Raw genomic sequence first — 15,368 nt, 5'->3', positions numbered from 1 at the left:
TCGATATTCTTGAACCCTATGGAAAAGTCTAAATCTTACCCCTAAGTGTCTGAGATTTCTCAGTCTTGCACTCTCAGCCATAATAGTTAATGTCTTTATCATACAGACCATATCCATAGGGCAGTTGTAATTAAAGAGGTTAAATGTCAAGAATAATTATAATATTATGATAATTTTCTTGGGAAAACAGTTTGTATTATTTCATTGATAACATTTTTAATTTAAAAAAACTTCATTGATTAAAAATCAAAAGGATTTGCTAGCAAGCTAAGCCTATGTACACTCCTTGAGAGGTTTAGGTTTCCCGCACCCATAATACCTCAACACCCACAAAACACTCACTAAACACACGATAAACGATTGCTTCTATTGTGCATTTAAACAAATGTGCCCATCGTGCATTTAAACGCACGATAAACAAATGTTCTCAGCCTGCATTTTAACACCAGATAAGTGAGCGCTCTTAGTGTACATTTAAACACATGATACACAAATGCTAGTCGCATGCATGTAAATGTATGATAGATGATCGATGAAATATAATAATATTAACAAATATAAATGAAGTAAGAAAAAGTTGAGAATAGAATTAATGAAAATACAAAAAAATAATAGCAAAAAGTAAAAATAATAGTTAAATAAAGGAAATATTGAATGTATATAAATCAACGAATGCTTCTATTGTGCATCTAAACCAACGATCTCGGTGTGCTTTTATTGTGCATTTAAACGCAAAACGATGTGTAAATACACAATATTTTAAGGATGAACGAACAATAAAACGGTGAACGTTTCAAGGAGTGCACATTCTTCCAAATACAAGATAAAATTAAAAGGATTGTTATCAAATCAACAGGACAGGATATAAAATCGCAACAAAATTGCATTTCCTTATAAATTGCTTGACCAAATTTGCCAAATTTTAATTTCTTTACAATTTGTCAAGTAAATTACAATGTTAAGTTCATTACTAATCATACAATCATTACTTGAAAGCTATTTATTAATTATTTGCATACAACATCCTTTGTAAATCAGGACATGCAATGTATTGTACACCAATATACCAAGAGCAGCTTTACTATAGAAGCTTTAGAATAAAGATGTTGCATGCAGATTTTGTACCAGTCATATAGGTGCAGGGAACAAACTTACTTCAGCAGGATTGGAGATGTAAACTGTAACATGTCATAGACAAATTTACAACCCCAGGACCTGAACATGTCAGCCCCATAAACCTTAAATAAGGTTTTTGCCAGGGAGGCTTTGTTTAGTGGTTTATCAGTGGAAGGGGATCCTTTCTTTATCATCACTTCTGTCTCTCCATCCTTTCCCAGAAATGGTGTCTCCTCTTGGATCTGGTCTTGTCGCTGTAGACCTCGCCTTTCTGATGTTGATGGCTTGGCACTAGGACTTGTTTTTGGTCTGAAAGTTTAAACAAGTCCTGGCATAATTTAGACATTATCTTACATAACAAACAAAGAAGCGGAATTCGACGATATTTAATCATTTGTGAACATTAAATTTGAAAATTAAAGCCCAACAAATCATGTCTGATGATTGACAGTAAATTCTGAAATATAACAGCATCCATTAATTTAAATGACACCAACAAAGTAGACTTTTTTTTTTAATTATGACAATCTGGAAACACTTTTATTGATTCTTCTGTAATTTCTACCATATTTTATTTGGATTTAAATAACCACAGGATATCTCTTTCATCTTATGAATAGTTATGTTAGAATATCCTGGAATCTAATAGGGTTCCAGGTTATCTAAGCTCCAGTTCATTGAGGTCAACTAACTCTGTCACAGTATGTTTATTGAGTTCCTTTTTCCAAACTTTTTCAAACTTTGGCACAATATCATCACTCTTATCTCTAGGATGTAGATCAAAGATGTCAGTTTCTTCTAATTCCTTCTTATATCCAGTGATAACAAGTCTGAAATAGACCGTATAATAATACATGATTTAATAACTGAGGCCTTAATCAGTCTGAATTCAGTTATACAATAGTAGAATAGGAACACGAAAATAGCAAAAATTAGTACACCACAAAAATCATTAAAATATATTTACAGTATCCCCAAAAAGGATTATTTTTAGGTAATGCTATCGAATGAATCATTGGCTGTCACAACAGAAGACGATGCAGAGAAATGAAATGCACTGTACTAGATACTTTTTATACATAGAGGTAGAAAGTTACTGTATTGTGAATAAATCTTTGCCATTGCAAACCATGGGTTTTCTTACCCAGTCATCCACCAGTATGTAATTCTAGAGAGAAAAGATGCTTGGACTTCAAGGTTTGGTTTCTATAAAAAGAATAACAATAATGTACATGTATTAAACAATATTATTCTTTTCACTAAACTTTAATGACTTAACCCCATGGTCTTACAGTCTTGCGTACCATCATACCTATTAATCTTTGGAACAGTTCATGTTGGAGACTCTCCCATATTGCCTGATTTTTACAAATTTCAGCACTTAATTTAGCAGAAAGCATTATCAGGAGTACTCTCACCCTACTGGTTTCATTGCATTGCTGGAGACACTTTCTGTAAAAGGTTTTTATGGCTGACAATATGACCTTTGTGATTTTTTTAGGCCAATTTCTACCATGAGAACAGATTATTCATAATGTTGTAAAAATGCATCTTTTATTTTAACCTTGTTCTACATCATATAAGCAACTGAGCTGATGTTTCTAGAAAATACTGAGGATGCTTCCCCTACAAGTGCACATGGTTTATATCACCATATATTAGGAGGGTTTAGGTTAACATTGCTTGCCGAAACTACACAGACTTTTTGTATCGCGCTAGAACTCTAACAAATTGGCTTCTGGAACAGTGTTATGTTGCTACAAGATTGAAGTCATAACTACAGAAGTTTTATGGTCGTCATCATGAACTCGTGGATCATTATGGTGTATCCATCAGCACCATGTAAACTGATGTATTCAACGGGTCATAGTTTTCCTTTCCTCGTTTGTCTACCCCGGACTTGACTTTTTATGAGCAACTCGATGGGTGTTTCTAGAAAAGCAGAGGACGCTTACCCTACCGGTGCACCTGGTCCATGCTCCCAGTTTTTAGTGGAGTCCGAGTTGCTCATTTACTTTTGTTACTTTGTATGTAAGATTTTAGTTACTTTATGTTCTTTGTTGTGAATGTCTGTTTTCCATGTCTGGTCTTTGTCCCTGGATTACATTCTTTTGATTACCGCTATTACCTTGGTTCCCTTGATTACTCTATTGCTCATTCATTCTTCAGTTTCATGTAAACCAGTATTCTTTCAGGCAATGATCATATTTATACAGAGGGTGTGGGAGGGGGGCTGGGATTTAAAAAGAAAAAATGAAGTTTTTCCAAATATAAGCAAAATTAATATTTTTAATCAGCCATGGACAGAAAAATATATCAAGATTTAATATATCTCACATTACTTAACAATAAAGATTTTTAAATGAAAAAAAAACTTAAACTATGGCTGCTGCTGAAAAAATTTTTCTAACTCAAAATAGAATTCCAGACCCCCCTATGGGAAGAAAATGGTCTGTGCCTTAGTAAACTTGTTATATTATCATGGTCTCCTTGCTTCTACATTTTGTACTTGATGTTACTTTCTAAGCCATCCATTGCCGCACTGAAAAAATCTGTTTACTATTTGAAATACATACATGTAAACATATCAATTACATTAAAACAAAAAATTCAGTGGGATAAAATTTACTATGTGCCAACCATATCATAGGATCTGCCTGACAGGTTTTTGCCCAGACATCCTCTTCAGACTTTTGTGAAATCAACTGCAGTACTACTTGTCAATTCTTCTTCTAAGGTGATTTTAAGTTTTTACTTACAACACCGATGTTATATTTCCCTGACGTGCTTTCCGATAACTCCTCAGCAATACAATGCAGAACAAACTGTACAACCAAGACCAGAAAATACAGGAAAAACAAACAGAACCTAAATAGGTCTTCATTGTATACCTGTAAAGACAAAATATCATAATATATAAAAGGGGGTCTGATCTAGATATTTTTTTAAAAAGGTGGAAGGGGTTCTAAGCTATCATTTTCTCAATTTTTGCCGAAGTTTTGCACAAAATTTACCTTATTTTAATTTTTTAACAAAACGGGGTACCAATGCCTTGAGCCACCAGCTCCACAGATTACTTTTGAAAATGAAATTGTATTCCATCATTTGAAAGTTACCGGTATAGGACAAGCAGAGGAGATGTTTGTACTTATAAAAGAACATACTATCAAATTATTGTTTTTGTTTTATAATTATTTGCAGAATGAAACTTTGTACATGTATCTATGAAAATCAAAGTATTGTCTGAATTTGGAATTATTTATTAATTAAGAAAATGACCTGAAATAATTTTGTAAAACTAACCCTTACCAGGGGGGTTAGTTGTGCCGTAATACTTTGGGGTAGGATAAGTAGGATAATAAATGTCAAGGAAACTTACTAACCTCCCATACTCGTGACAGCATGACTTACCCCAATGGTAGGGTAAGTTTAATAAATAATTTTTTCACTTATTTTCTTAAAACCAAAATAATTCCAAATTCAAATATTACCCTGTTGAAAAGATATTAGCTCAGCCATGTTTTTATTCTTTATTTATACAACAGACGATGGTTTTCTAATTGAAGTATTGTGATACCTTTTTAATAATAAGACTATAGAATGGTATTATAGATGCTGCTACAGTAAGGAACCAATAAACAAAGAGGATACCCGAAGTGACAAACCCTCGGCGTCTCTCTAGCTGTATCTCAAATACTGTAAGTAACTGAAATAGAAATATTATAAATTAGTTACGTTAAAATCTGGATAGATATGGAGATTTTGCACACCTAAAGTACCAAAGTATATCCTGAGGCGCAGCCAAAGGGTATACAGGGTACTATATCTAGCAGGGATGCCAAGGTTTCAAAAAGCAAATGCCTGAGACTTGGCAAAAGTTTAGAAGACCAACAGCAAAAAACAACACATCATAGGAAAATGGTGCCAAATCAGCTTCCAAAAGCGCGAGTCTCAAACAAATTGTAGGAGACATGACAGACCAGATGTAGGGAACAATAATATGTAGTTCTCAGTCTATTTATACATTAGTAAAACATAGAAAAAAAATATGTATCCTGGTAATTTGGGGGCAAAATCAGACTGGCTGTAGAAACGTGCTAAAATAATAATAATCAAAAGCTGGCATTACACAAAATGAACAGAACATCAATTATCACAGGTTTTCAACTTTGAAATTCTAGATTTGAAAAAGCAACTAACTCCTTCCCAGTTAACTTTAAAAACTATCATACACTTACATATGATAAGAGTTTGATAGCAACAGCTAAATATAACGCTACTGTGTTTGGAGTCTCTCGGTGATCACTGACAGCTTTGAACACATCAACAATGGTCAGGAAAAAAAGAACTCCACTGAGAAACTGGAAAAGTCAAATATATGTAAGCGTATAATTATACATGAACTAAAAATATTGTACAAAAACTTCATGTAAGAAAGGCAACGTCATGAATTGGAATCCATCTCTACTTCATCCCTTTCTGAAAGATAAAATATTTTCAATCTGGACAAGATTTGCTAATATTAAAAGCTAACAAATGATAAATTTGACATCAAGGTCAAAGATCAAGGTCACCATCCTCTGTCAAGAGATTGTCTATCCATATACGTTTATTTAATATAAGGAACCTATCTTACAAGACAAAAAAGATAGTTCCGACATGATTTGTTAAGGGTCCTGGATTTTTTGCATCCCCTATAGGAAAGTAAAAGGTTTTCATTAAAGATCCTTCATCATGAAATTGAGGGTCATGCACCTCAGACAAATACTAATTTGAACTCCTGACTTTATTACATAACAAAAACATATAACTATAATAATATGCTGTAAAAAATAAATGGTCAGGAACAAAACAATATGACAAAATAAAATTCAGGATTGACTAGAAAGAAAGTAGACAAGCTCACAAAAAGAATATCCCCAAGGTCTCACTAACCACTTGGAGGAGGTAGACATAGGATATGGGACAGAACTCTTGAAATGAGTGGTATGATTGTATCATATTCAATTTCACCGAAGCCTATCCAGCTTCCAGTTGACACAGAATGAAATAAATCCAAGTTACTTTAATGCTTACATGAGATTGATGTAAAATGCTGAATACATTCCAATGATTTGCAAGAGTTGTGTCCCTTACCCTAGGTCTACCTCCTTAGTTTGACTTACAAAAATGTACAAAAGTTACATGTATATTGTTAATCCTCTTAAGTTTTTTAACCTGCAACGATTCCCTTCCTACATGCACATCTACATATGATGCCAATTTCATCAAAATCTATTGAGTAGTTTAGGAAAAGGGATTACAAGGTGTTTATCATGTTAGGTCTCACTAACAACTTGTAATGTTTCCATTACTTCACATCTTAAAAAAGTAATTTTCAATGTTTCATCATGAATTATAATCTCAGGACATTTTAATGACATCCTAAAGTTGTTTACCATTGTGAAGCTTGGAAAATAAGGCTTTCAAAATCATCACACTAATGGTACAAAGGGATTCTAGACATTTTTAACAAAATTGACTTGAATAAATAATACTGAAAATCCACATTACTCACACATATTAACAATATTCATACATTTATGTAGTAAATCACGAATATGATTTTAAATTATACAGTCTCAGCTTTATTTTAACTACTTTTGACCAACATGCACATAGATTATGCACTTATAATTTATAGATCAAGGTTAAGTGCATTTTTGATGCTGGACAGATTGGTGGCCATTTGATCCGAAATTGTGTTAAATGAGACTCATCTGTAAGTATTTATTGCCCTTTGCAAGCATCTTCCTTCAAGCATATAAACATATGATTCCAAATCTACTACAAAATTGCACCAAAATTTATTGCAGAGGTTTTAATTAGTGGTGGTCCATGTTAACTTCTGTTTTGTTGTTTTCTTATGCTTGTATATTAGCTTTCAGGTCATTGTCACTTGGTGGATGTAGTTTAGTGTTATCAGTAAAAGATATGCTGTTGTACTTGTGTTGTGAGTGGGCCCATTACTAGTCAGTTAACAGTGCCAGGTCCAGGGCCTTCAATATCTGACCTAGAGCCTTTGAAATTGCATTTATCTAAAGGTCCTGGAACTTCAACCCTGTTTATTGACACCTTATTTAGGACTTTTGGTTCTCCTCAGGTGGACCATTGGTTTCCAAACACACACATATAAATACCTAATCTCTGATAACAATTTTACTTAAATCTGTTGAACCATTTTAAAGGAGCTGAGCTTAAATGATAAATGGACAGATGAGTGAAAAGAGGGACTGACAAATGGGCTGACAGATGAAAGGACAGACAGACAGATATACAGCCAGCATTATTCCTGTATACTCATCTCAGATTTTGTGTGCAGGGGGTATAAAATTTCATACCCAACTCATGAAAATCAACTGTTTGCTACCAACATTTCACTCCTCTATTAATTTGAATTGAATCATATCAAAAAAGGGGTTCATGTTTAATGCAAATAAACCAGGTCATTTTCTAGTACGTCATGTACAGGTATATATTCCAAATATTATAATTTGCTTCACTTCATTTGAAAAAAAATATTAAAGAATTATACATATAAAGTATAAAATTGTTTGGCATTCAAAAAAAGAAGGTTATTTAAATCCCTAATAACACAAGCTGTATTACTGTATTGTGAATACAATATTGGATATCCTATTTTTCAGTCAGTGTCATATTCATGCTTGCAAAGACTATTGTATGTGTTTACATAGAATCTCCAACAATAGGGAGTTGATTATGGAAATATCTCAAATCGAGAGAAAATTTTCATAGTTTAAATATCGAGGCTTGTTGAGATATTGAAACTGTGGAAAATTATATCTGTTAAGTTGTAGATTTTGTTTCTTTTAATTTTTCAAAACAAAAACTTAATTTGGCGTCATTCGGCATTTGTGTCATGGTGGAAATTCCTGCTACATGTACATACAAATGTATAGCTTCTGTCCATGATGTCAAGAGTTGTTATGGGAGAACAACTTTAGAAACATCGCAGCGTCGCTTTTGGCCAATAAGATTTTATAGACAATGCAATACAGTTATACAACAACCATTCGCCCCTTTCTATTTGGGCAAATCAGCACCTGAGAACTTGAATCTCTCTAGAGAAGAGAATTATTTTTCTCACATAGATCAGGTGTGAAAATCAATTAAAATTACAGAAAATATGTATATAGTCTCTGCATTTACATAAACTATCAAATTGGTACCAAATAAATACAGGTTTGCAAGTTCATATCAACGAATTTCAACAAAAGAAACACTCGCTCACATGTATGCATGTATAATAAGCATTAACATAAAAAAACCTAAGGGAGCTCCCCTATGAAATTTTTAAAATATAAAAATTAAATATTTTTCATATCAAAACATTGAAAAATAACAAGAAATCACTTTAATAACAAGAACAATCAAACAAGCATGTTACTTAGCAATATTTTATAGTCACAAAAAGAATTCCTGGTCAAAGATTTGGGACCCCTGGTTTAGCCAACCCCACCCCCCCCCCCCCAATCTTTTTGTGTCCAAATAAACTTAAATCATTTTGAGTGGCTAATTTTCTTTTCCTTAATCATCAAAAGTTGGAAATTTTAAGAAAAATAATTATCTCAGCAAATGTCATGATATTCTATCATAATTTATTAACTGAGTAACAGATATCTCTAAAGTCAACTTATTGAAATGTTGTTTATCATTTACAACTTTAAAAAAAAAATTGGCAAAATAACTTTTATTTTTTTAAATACTGGAAAAATGCCAGATTATTCAGGTTTCTGTTATATGTACATGTATGTGCCAGATAATACAGGTACTTCAGTGCCTGATCCGATCAACCCAACTTTATGACAGATCAACTGATCATTTTTTTCAACAGTGACAAGAACTTACAGGAGATGCTATTGGTGAAGAGTACCATTGTGTAGTTATAGTCCGAATTTCCTCTGACCATTCAACCCTCCTCTTTTTTATATCAATATCCAAATAAAAAGGAGGAGGGTTGCAGGGTCACAGGAAATTCAGACTAGTGTAGTTAGTGCAGTACATGTAGTCTACAGTTGAATAGAAACCTATACAGGAAATCACTGAGCCATGACAGACCCGGCCCCTCTTAGACCAGTCAGAGGCCCCTCTTATGAGAATCTCTGGTTTAGACTCTGGTTACAAGGATTTGAGAGGATCACTTTTAGGGACTGTACAAATGTACAAGATATGTTAACTTAAAATCAATCTCATTTTCTAATACAGAATGACAAAATCTAGAAAGAAATAAACCAATAAGTAGATATACATACATCATGCTTATATCATTTACCTACAATGTATCAACTCGTGCCATAAAACTGCACCCGATTCAGAAGAGCTAAGATGTACATGTACGTGTATTACAAAACTGTTCACAAAGGGGTTAATAAATGAGGGGGGATGAAACCATTACAATTTTTCGCTTTTCGTCCAAGTACGGCGACCGAACCACATGAACAAAAGCAGAAACAAAGCGAATCTTTAATCTAACATTCACAAATTTTCCATACTTACCGTTTTAGATATGTTAAGAAATGAGTGTTGTCTGGGAGATCCTTTACTTGAGATGAGATGATACAGATAACCGGGAGCGGTTATCCACAGGAATCCACATGGTATCCAAACCAAAAGAGTGTTCTGGAAACACTCAGTAAACTCTGGAAATGTATTGTTCAGTAGTAACTGCTTGTCCTACAACATAACCATATGTTTTAATTTTGATGCTACAATATACATGAGACATTTAACCTGTGAATGAGTTTCACCAGGCAAGCCTCCAAGAAAGAAAAGCTGGCCTGGGCGTACGTCGCTCCTAAAACTATATTTTTTTTGCATGAACTCATGACTTTCCACGAATTATACCCCCCAAAAAATTATCTTGCCACGCTTCGTTCGGCCTTTAATTTAATTTACGCAATCTAACCTAGCTGATCTCCTGTACTGTATCCGCCCGTCCACAATCGACACTCCCTGATTTGGCGAAGATATTAATTTCATACCTCGTATGTTAAAATACATGTAGGATGGGAGTAATGAATATTTGGAAATGATTGTGGATGAAACCAGTGACCCAAATTGCAATAAATAACGAACAATCTGAACCAAATTTATAAATTTCAAACTTTCATATCCTTGCTATCGTACCTCCGACACTATTCTAGAAGTTTAACCCAAAATTGTCTGCCTCTTTATGATCATGAATATGCATATTGCATGTTTGCATATTGTCAAATAAATTAGTCATCTGTCCCACTATAGCTGTATATAATATAGGTTAAACAAACTATTTATACATAACACCAGGAACTTGTCATTTCGCAGCTCTATAGGGGTTTCGTGAGCACTTATTTTTAGGTGTATGTTTTTTTCAAATTGTGATAGGTAGTACGTGTGCGCCGGGCGTACGCCCCCTTAAATAGGGAAAACAAACTTGCATGAAATCTTGATGTTTCATAAATTCTGTCTCTATTTGTGTTTGCTTCGCTTCGGCATTTGATACGATCAAGCCCCCCCCACCACCAAATCTGAAATACTGGATCTGCTTTGTAAATTATAATAATATGTTCAGGTCATTAATATTACTGAGTGCTGGTGTCGGAAATCTGACCATGGGTATATAAGAGAAAGCCTGTCAATGGTATGGGATTGGACTTGGTATAGTAACATACATTTTTTTGGGCTGTGGACTTTCTACTCGCATGAGAGTCTACCGGCTACATCAAGGAATATTCCATTGTCATTTGGCATTATTTAGGAAGCTTAGTTTTCAATACATTATGATTAATTGTATTCAGTGCAGTTAAATATGGTTCTATATTTTATTATTTTTGTATAGCTTAATATATGCCCCCTCCCCAGTTAACCCATCTGCATTTATCCCACAGTAACTAACCGAATTAATCGTAGTAAAATGGGACAGTCATGTTTTTTTCTCTATATCGACTCTGGTATTTTGTCCTTTAAACTATACTAAAATAGATGCATACTTTCAAATATTCGCGTAATCTAAATGTTTGAGCTAGAAACCTACATATTATACATAAAATGTTATAAATAAATGACGGGGTGAACATGTAGATCAATTAATCCACTTTTCAGTCTAACTTAATTTTGCTTTAGTAAGTCGACTATGGGTTTATAAATAGAAAGTAGTTTTACGGTTATTAAAAGCCTTCGAAAATGTAAACAATCTTCCCACTTATCCGATATATAAATAAATACGACCTAGATATTGCTTCATTTTCTTTATTACAACAGACTTGCTTTAATTTCCTATGCAATGATAGAATTAAAAACGACCTACCAGTTAATTGGAGCATGTATATTATACGCAAAATTGTATGAGTGCACTTAGACGAATACAAAGAAAAAAAGTAAGAAATTTTTTTAAAAAGCTTACCAATATATCCTCACCGCCACAAAAGCTATCTGCTTCCATTTTTAGCGTCTCATTATTGAAAGGTGTATTTAAATATTCTCGATGTTCTACTTTTTGGCATATGTGGGTGAACAACCGTTATATGCTTAATCATGATTGTGATTATTGCGATTAACGGAATCAATCAATTTTTACCGTAATTTATGCTTAGAAGACAGTGACCTTATATTATCTGAGGTCAATATCTTATACAAGAATTAGGATCGGTGATAACAAAGGTAAGATGATAACAAGGGGATAAGAGATTTTGTCACAGGCACATGGGACATGGATGGTTTCGACCACCCCCTTTTTTGTCGAGAACCGATTCCCTTTACCACCTGGACTTCCATTCTTTGTTTCTTTATTGGACCCCACTCCTTTCCGCTCCTGCAAAAGCATTTTTTTTTAATTTGAAACAAGGTACAATGAGTAAGGGTAAGAGGGTGCTGACAGTTTTGGTCGGGCAGAATATTGATTTTGTAAAAAATGCGATCAGTAAATTTATTTTTATTTATTGTGGAAGCCATAATATTTATTTCCAATTATTTCCTGGTTATGATATTGATTTATAAAAATTCTTGCTTTGTTTTTGCATCTTACTTTTCCTTCATTTTTTGTTTGTTATGCCGGTACGTACGTAAGTGCTTTGGAATTAGTATATATATGATTTTTGTTTTGAAAACGAACCAACAACTCTGAGGTAACCTCCACCATTTGAGTCGTCAATTTTCATTCCGCGGAGAAGCGGTACAGTATAAACAACAAGTGCTCAGCTTAAGATAAAATGACTAAAATCAACTGGTGTTGTTATTAGTGTAACATACATTTCCCTGTTCATTTAAAAGTTCAAATTTAGTCATAATCAGCCGATGCTGTAAGTAGTGTAATATACGTTTCCCAGTGTTAACTGTACACCGTACTCAGTGGCATATCCAGGAGGATCCATTGGTTGTAACCCTTCTTTTGTTTAAAGTGCTGTGAATTCCGTGCACAAATTTGTCAAAAATGAGCAAATCATAGCATGGAACTCCCCTTTTTTTCTGGTACTCCTTAGCCTGTCCCTTTCCAATATATGGATCCACCCCATATACATATAATTTTATTATATATCCAAATCTTTTGTATACGCAGCCGTGGTGTCACGACGCTACGTGTACTTCGTTCCCTGTAATATTTCTTCGTAATCGCTATTTTATTATTTTTTTCTTTATTGACAGGGTGATAGTTTCTCTTTTTTTCCGTGTAGTATCACTACACACATGAAAGACACACGCGTAGTTACTTTATGTAACGATGGAAGACTAACTACTTTAGTAGTCGGAAGGGACGGTTCCAGAAAAGAAAAAAAAAGTCGAGGCGGGGGGGGGGGGGTTCAGACCCAGAAAAGGGGAGGGTTTCGCTAATGTTTGCTCATTTTCACCCTAGTAATGTTGCACAGCACTGACCACCTCCCCCCCCCCAAAAAAAAAAAAAAAAAAATCGACGAAAGAGTCACACACACCGCCGTATTTACATGGAATACGATGAGTGCATAACTTTTTAAGGGGGGAGAGTTGTGATCATGCTAATGTATTTCAACCCCGTCGCATTTTTCCGCCTGTCCGTAGTCATAGTCAGGAATTTCTGGCCTCTGTATATCTGTGTATTAAATGTTGTTTTGGGGGTCAGTTGCAGGAAGCTCTGTGGTGTGAGGGTTTGATCGTCGTTCACTGAAGACCCATGGGTGGCCTTGAGTTGACATTTTTGGTTCCGCTGGAGTTGTTGTCTCTTTGACGTATTCACCATACCAATTCTCTTTATATTTCTCGCTTTCGCTGTTAAGAGCTCAAACCAAAAATCAATGCTTTCGAAGGTGATCAACGATTATTTTTGTACATCAGTAAATTTGCCACTCACAAGATTTGACTGATTATTAATTTGCCTAGACCCCTTTTGAAATTTACAATGTGTTCGGTTTCAATAGGTGTTGGATTTACCGAGGTTCAAAATACATTTGAATTACACAAAGGGTCTTTTTAGGAGGCAGATTTAGGGTAAGGGCCATGACTCTTGAAACCAGTGATTTGTTTGTATCTTATTCAATTTTACGAAAGCCTATCATGCTTTCATTAGAAACAGAATGAAATCAGTCCAAGTTACTCTGATGCTTACAAAAGATTGATGTAAAATGGTAAATGCAAAGACACCAATAATTTGTAAAAATTGTGCCCTTTACCCTAGGTCTACCTCCTTAAGTTCGGATTTTTCATGGTGCGGTTTAGATAGGTAACGTTTTACATTTATAAACTATACACATATGCAAGCAAGGCATTGGTTGCTTATATGGAAGTCAAATTGTTTTGGTTATTTTAGCTAAGCTTACTTATCTGCCTCGATAGTTCAAACAACACGCTTCAATTAGCCAAGGTCTTGAAATAACAGTGATAATAAAGCTTGGCTCCCGGAAATAAAATGTGAATCTCAATATATTACTAGTATTTAAGCTTGCGCACTTCAAGACTGTTACCCTGCATATACTCAACGACATTACATGAATTGTTAATATAGTCCTTTACAAAATATACTTGCTGAAATTATAATGTGATTGTTGGTTGAGCGTGTCAAAGTGGGGCGGCATGCTTTATGTGGGCAGATGCTCCTGTAAGCATGTAATTTTTTCTTTAAATCCGACTTACCGTGTCGGACTTTTTCAATGATCAAATGTAATTCAATACATCAAATATTTTCCACAGGAAGTAAAACTACAAGTAATCAATCAATTTTAAAATCAAATGTTAATTGTTTTTTTTTTAATTATTAACGCTTCAATATGAAAATTTTTTTTTGTGCAAAATTCTATTAGGTGTGTATTTTCTGTAATTTGGTTTAGGATGAGACTCTGAATAAAGCTTCAATATTAAAAAAAATGGAATTATCTCCCTTTACTAGACTTAGTATTATATCCATTATTTTTATCAAAACAATGTTATTTCATCTTTTTGTCAATGAAATCAAAAACAAAATTATTGTTTTGTCTATAAAACGAAATAAATTATGTTAAATGCGTATTCCATCAGTATTTGCTGAATGAAGTAAATTTGCTAGTCATGAATACGGTAACAAGAGATAAGATGGTCAGACAGAGCGGTCCAGATGGAGTTTCGCCGACAGGAAGCGTGAAAAGACGTACAATGTACGACCAGACGGCCAGATAGTCTTAAAGAATTGGTGATTCCTATATACTCCCGAACTTTGTTGGAGGAAGGTATAAAAATATTGGACAAGCGCCACATCTATAGTTTCCATATCTCGCAGGTTTCCGGTTAACAATAATTAACAATAACAATAACGAATAAATATGGTCTCAAAATGGAAAAGATTTTCGTACCGGGCCAAATCGTCGAAATTAAAGGCTTGAAATTATGGTTCCAATAATAGTATTCAAACTTCTCGTAAAATATGCATGCTTTATTTATAACATAGAATGGCAGCGTGTGTTGTACCATTCCTCATCTGGGAGAACGAGTGTCAGTAAATCTCTTTATGCATTTCAGTAAAAATGATTCCCTATCAACCTTCAAGTAATCTTATGGTGTTTAAAGTCAAGCTCGTATAAATACCTAGATTCAATAGTTTATTAAAGTCTCACCACATACATTCATATAAAACATGATAACAATAAGAGATAAAACATACAAATTAAAATGTATGAGCCATTCTGAAAAGAATTATGAGAGACTATTGAGAACATAGTAATATATACATCTTAAATACAGTTAAAAAAGGTACGATTTATAAAAAGTATCACAGA

The 15,368-nt window shown here is 33.9% G+C and overlaps 1 protein-coding gene across 1 annotated transcript in view; it reads right to left on the bottom strand.

Annotated features, from left to right (window-relative positions):
* Nucleotides 1-11,635, bottom strand: part of LOC148603039 (multidrug resistance-associated protein 1-like) — a 45,857-nt gene extending 34,222 nt beyond the window's left edge. The window contains exons 1-8 of the mRNA XM_088553361.1: nucleotides 11,558-11,635; nucleotides 9,673-9,849; nucleotides 5,355-5,477; nucleotides 4,694-4,822; nucleotides 3,876-4,007; nucleotides 2,261-2,322; nucleotides 1,809-1,946; nucleotides 1,156-1,425 (exon numbers count right to left, since the gene is read on the bottom strand). Of these exons, the coding sequence (XP_088409487.1) occupies nucleotides 1,156-1,425; nucleotides 1,809-1,946; nucleotides 2,261-2,322; nucleotides 3,876-4,007; nucleotides 4,694-4,822; nucleotides 5,355-5,477; nucleotides 9,673-9,849; nucleotides 11,558-11,596 (1,070 nt within the window). The 5' untranslated portion in view covers nucleotides 11,597-11,635. The remainder of the gene's footprint in view (nucleotides 1-1,155; nucleotides 1,426-1,808; nucleotides 1,947-2,260; nucleotides 2,323-3,875; nucleotides 4,008-4,693; nucleotides 4,823-5,354; nucleotides 5,478-9,672; nucleotides 9,850-11,557) is intronic.
* Nucleotides 11,636-15,368: the final 3,733 nt, after the last annotated feature.

The sequence above is a fragment of the Perna viridis genome, chromosome 11 (assembly GCF_037379345.1).
Source record: "Perna viridis isolate PV_CMFRI_1.1 ecotype Kerala chromosome 11, ASM3737934v1, whole genome shotgun sequence".
Lineage (NCBI taxonomy): Eukaryota > Metazoa > Mollusca > Bivalvia > Mytilida > Mytilidae > Perna > Perna viridis.
The sequence above is the reverse complement of the archived record's forward strand: the minus strand, read 5'-3'. Positions and strand labels throughout refer to the sequence as shown.